We start from the raw sequence: 5,491 nt of genomic DNA on the forward strand, positions 1-5,491 counted from the left end.
AGTCCTCAAATTCATTTTGTTTTAAATCCAAATGGATTTACGTACTTCAGAAAATTTTCCCCATTATACATAAATACTTTAAGAAAATTATGAAGATACATTTTTTTTTTTGAACCTCACATGACTATAAAATCATTAACATTTATGATTTTTGAGTATAAAAAATACAAATAATATGACCACGTACCATGAATGTGTAGCTATCGCCTTTCGCCTAACAACTTAGTCAAATTTGAATGCTTTCTGGACTTTGTTTTGTTTCGTTTCTGATTTGACTAATAATAATCTTTTAATTATATCTGCTTATTTCTATCTTTATATAAAAAAAATTGCCTTTCTTTTTTGGTTTAGTGTCAAGATAACATTTTTGCCATTCCTTAAGACGTTCTTATTTCTTTCTCCAAATAAAAACGACATTCTTAATTATTTTAATTCAAGAAGATGGATTTTTCAAATTCTAATATATAGAAACATATCTAATGATGAGGTATATCTGCACTCCAAATAATTTCGAAATAAATTATGACAAAATTAAATTTTCAGTCAATAAGCGAATTGAAATTCTGGAGCTTCCATTGACAGAGGGTAAATAAATATGGAAGATAGAAAAATGTAGTAGAGTTTTTAGAAAAAAATACTTGTTTATTTTCCTATGAAGTATTGGTAATTACTCGAATAATTTTTTTTTGGGGGTCAATTTATGGAAATCGTTTAGCCACAGATATCAAAACGTAATTATTTTTGGGTTTACTTTTCTGATGTCAATATTGAAATCAATTGGTTTATTCGTTTTGTACGTGTATGATGTTTAAAGTAAAGCCAAAAAAGTTACAACGTCCATGTTGGAAGTTTAAAATAAAGCCAAAAACTTTGAACACGTGCGGGATAACAAATAAATCAGTGTGTGACTTATTTTGGAAAGCATTAAGAAAAGAATACATAAATTTGTATCCTGTTGGACTCAGGATGCATGTGTGATGTGTAGTGTTCTCGTAGAATTTGGTTATATTTTCGACTAGTCTACTTTAGTTTAAATAAGTACTAAAACAGAAAATATAAGAGAAATAACACTAGGAAAATAATATCGTCCAATTTTTGTTATCTTTGTAGAATTTTTTTACTTCACCTTGGCGTGGCCAACTCGGGATCATGATATTGTAGACGAGGTTGACCACAAAACCAACTACTACATATGTATATATATATATATATATATATATATACAAACTAGTTATTTATTATAAAAATTATATGTTTTCAAACTTGACATTGTCACATATATCATCTCGTATATTATTCAAAAAGTAAATAAATTTATATGTATTAATATAAATTGAGATTGTTTGGAATCGAAAATTATGTTTCCATCGGAGTGATCAAACTTTTATAAAAAAATTATGTTTCCACGGCCAATTTGTATCCTGTTGGACTCAGGATGCATCGAGTCAAACTTTTATAAGAAAAAAAAAAAGAAGAAAAATACTATCTAACAGTGAGGAAATAGTTTCTGATCAAATTGGCCGTGGCATAACCACAATGACATTTGTGCATCCATTGCATTTATATTCTTTCATGCCAAGTCTAACTTGTGTGGAGTTGCTTGTATTGAGTAACTATCAGAAGTATTCTTGGATAAATATCTATATCTTGCTTTATAATAGTACAATAAATTTGATCAACTAAGTCGATTACCTAAAGATAATGTAACTCGGATAATTTCAAAGTTTTAACTCGATTATAATTTACAATAAATTTTATAGTTTTTTTTTTCTAATATATGATAAGTAGAAATAAGAGAAAAAAAAGAAAAGAAAAAAAAAACTAAAAACAATGATAAAAATGGCACATGAAGTATCTTTTTTGCTTTGAGAAAGACGTTGAAAGCAAATAAAGCCAAATTATCTTCTAAACATGAGATGGCTCGAAGTTATTTGTTGTTTGGGGTTCAAGGGGGCATGTATCTTGACTCCTTCCAACCAACAATTTTCTTTTACCATGCTTTTGGCCAAATGATTTTTAATATTAATTAAGAATAGCCTCCTAAGATTATAGGATAATGATTTGATATCTATGTAATCATATTTGCAACGCCAAAGTATAAAGGTTCTCTAGTTGAGTTGATCCAGCAGTTATTTTGGAATATGGCTTAATCATTTTCACATCGATCTTGTTATTTCTGTTTGTGGAATGCAAACTTCCGAAGTTATTTGTTTTACACATTAGTAATTTAATTTAGATAAGATATATGGACTCTACAGTCTCTACTACATAGAGACTTTAATACATGGGAAAAAATTGATCTAGCAAAAGTCAACTGGTTTTTACTAAAATCATTAACGTAATTTTGTCTAGAGTCAATTTGATTTGAAAGTGTTAGGAGGATGATGAAATTTATGATATATATAATCTCGATTGGAGAAAAAAAAAACTTTAGCACCATCAATTTTTCACTTACAAAATGTAACAACGTTTTTGTTGTTTTTATATGTGGTTCATCTTTTTTGGTCGTTTCAGGATTCTTATATTTAACCGTTAAGAAAAACAATTTATTTTTACTAAATCTTTACATTTAAACTAAAATAATAATACTTACTAAATATGACTGATAACTTATTAACTTATGTAAAAGTGCCAATGATATAATATTTTCTAAACATTTATGATATTTTAACACTTTGTTAGTCTTATAGGTTGTAGCAAATTTACATTTTACCTTTTATTATATATAATATATGGATGCAAAAGTGTCAAAAATTTGATGAATCATGTGATGACATATAAGAAGAAATGATACACCTAACCTAAACTGTTCATTCATTTATATTTGATTTGATGTTTAAAAAACATCGACCCTTCAAAATGAAAACTGTTGGAGATACAATCTAAGTCCCACATCGGAAGTTTGATGGGACAATCAATAATATATAAAGGGTTATGACCAATCTACTAATTGCCAATTGGTTTTTAGTTGGAAGCCTAGAATTAGCCCAAATTTAACATGGTATCAGAACCCAATGTTCAAATTCTGGTGGACCTAGAAAAGTGGATACGGACATACCTCAAACCCGAGTAATGTGGGCCCGAGAAAGGGGCTTATTATCGGTCCGAGTGAGAGATCGAGGAGGTGTGTTAAGATCCATGTGGTCCTTGGATTGAAGGGGAGATTGTTGGAGATACAATCCAAGTCCCACATCGGAAGTTTGATGGGACAATCAATAATATATAAAGGGTTAGGGCCAATCCACTAATTGTCAATTGGTTTTTAGTTGGAAGCCCAGAATTAGCCCAAATTTAACAAAAACTAAACATACAAATTTTGAGATAAATGAAACAATATATATTTTTCACAAAATCTCATGTAATTCAAGACAGCAAGAACTACCAATACTGATTATAGATCACACGAAGAGAGAAAATATGCAAAATGTCTTTGCTCGAACCTTCGACGAAGCAACCTTAAATTTTAATTGAAATGTAATAAAAGTCTTATCATAAGTGATGTATTTGTCTTTCACTTAAGACAGTAAAAAAACGCATGTCTATTTTGGACATTTTCACATCAACATACACTTTTTTTCTCTCTTTATATATAGACCTCGTGAATCCACTAACGATCCTCTAACCGAAAACAGAGTAGCCAAAAAACAGAGTAATAAGAAAAACAGAGTATTTTTCTTCGGTTTCTACATGGATCCATCTTTTCTTCAGTCACCGTTATCTAGCTTCTCGCCGGAATATTCTACCGGATCTTCTCCGGAATCTTTCTCTTCCTCTTCTTCTAATAACTACTCTCTTCCCTTCAACGAGAACGACTCCGAGGAAATGTTTCTCTACGGTCTAATCAAGCAATCCACGCAACGAAACTTCATCGAATCGAATCTTCAAGACCTTCCGGTCAAATCCGTAAGCTCAAGAAACTCAGAGAAGTCGTACAGAGGCGTAAGACGACGGCCATGGGGGAAATTCGCGGCGGAGATAAGAGATTCGACTCGAAACGGTATTCGGGTTTGGCTCGGGACGTTCGAAAGCGCGGAAGAGGCGGCTCTCGCCTACGATCAAGCCGCTTTCTCGATGAGAGGTTCTTCGGCGATTCTCAATTTTTCGCCGGAGAGAGTTCAAGAGTCGCTTTCGGAGATGAAGTATACCTACGAGGATGGTTGTTCTCCGGTTGTGGCTTTGAAGAGGAAACACTCGATGAGACGAAGAAAGACCAATAAAAAGACGAAAGACAGTGACTTTGATCACCGCTCCGTGAAGTTAGATAATGTTGTTGTCTTTGAGGATTTGGGAGAACAGTACCTTGAAGAGCTTTTGGGTTCGTCTGAAAATAGTGGGACTTGGTGAAAGATTAGGATTTGTGTTTAGGGACCTTAAGTTTGTAGTGGTTGATTAATTTTACCCCTAATATGTTTTTGTTTTTTGTAATTTTGCTTAAATGTTTGATTCTATTGAGAAACATCGGAAACAGTTTGTATTTATTTTTGTGATACTTGAATTTTTCAGTTTCAAGTTAGTGTAAAAGTCTTTGCCTCTTCTTATTCAACTAGTAAGAAAACTCTCATTTTTCTTATTTGTCGTAATGAGGATAGTCTTTAAGCATGTGTTGTTAGAGTATTCAAACATGTTTTAAGTTAACATAATAAGAATTTTGCACTGAGCCTACAAATAGTGTAAGATGGTCATAATCAATTAATCATAACAATATACAAAGACAGGGTTTATTGATTGTTTAGAAACTCTCTCAAAACTAAACAAGTTTTCTCTAAACTCTTGAGGTTACAACTCAACCCTAGAGCCTTATTTATAGGTAGCACAACTTTGCTAATCCTATTACAATTAGGAAAATATAACTCCAAACCTAATTAGAACATTCTAGGCCTTTCTTAAACTTTAACCTCCTCATTAAAGTCATCTTGGGCCTTAAGCCTCTTGAAGATTATCCAACATTCACCCCCTTAAGCTTCAAGCTAGTCTTTGAGAGGTCTTGAACTCCAATCATACTCCTCATTTCCTTAAACTTGATTCTTGCTAGGGCCTTTGTTAGTATATCCGCACGTTGCTCTTCTCCGGGTACGAACTCCACTTCAAGTTGCCTATCTTCAACGCATTCTCGAATGAAATGGTAACGCTTGTGGATGTGTTTGCTTCTCCCATGGAAGACGGGGTTCTTAGTAAGCTCAATGGCTGACTTGTTGTCAATAAGAATGGTAGTCTTCTCTCCTTCTTTACCCGTGATCTCACTTAACAAGTCTTGGAGCCATATCGCTTGCTTCGAAGCTTCCGTTGCAGCCATAAACTCGGCTTCACAAGAGGACAATGCTACTACTGGTTGTTTTTGAGAGCACCATGTGATCGGTGATTCACCAAAGTAGAAGACATGTCCAGTTGTACTTCTCCCATCATCTTGATCACAATTATGTGAGCTGTCACTGAATCCAAGTAGTTTCTTTGATCCTCCTTTCTTGAAAACTAAACCGTAAGCCGTTGTTCC

The 5,491-nt window shown here is 32.9% G+C and overlaps 1 protein-coding gene across 1 annotated transcript; it reads left to right on the forward strand.

Moving 5' to 3' along the window:
- The first annotated feature begins 3,578 nt into the window (after nt 1-3,578).
- LOC9321627 (ethylene-responsive transcription factor 1B) lies at nt 3,579-4,570 on the forward strand. The gene has a single exon (XM_002883367.2). The coding sequence runs from the start codon at nt 3,688-3,690 to the stop codon at nt 4,342-4,344; it is 657 nt and encodes a 218-aa protein (XP_002883413.1). The 5' UTR covers nt 3,579-3,687; the 3' UTR covers nt 4,345-4,570.
- The last annotated feature ends 921 nt before the right edge of the window (nt 4,571-5,491 follow it).

This window comes from Arabidopsis lyrata, assembly GCF_000004255.2.
Source record: "Arabidopsis lyrata subsp. lyrata unplaced genomic scaffold ARALYscaffold_3, whole genome shotgun sequence".
In the NCBI taxonomy this organism is placed as follows: domain Eukaryota; kingdom Viridiplantae; phylum Streptophyta; class Magnoliopsida; order Brassicales; family Brassicaceae; genus Arabidopsis; species Arabidopsis lyrata.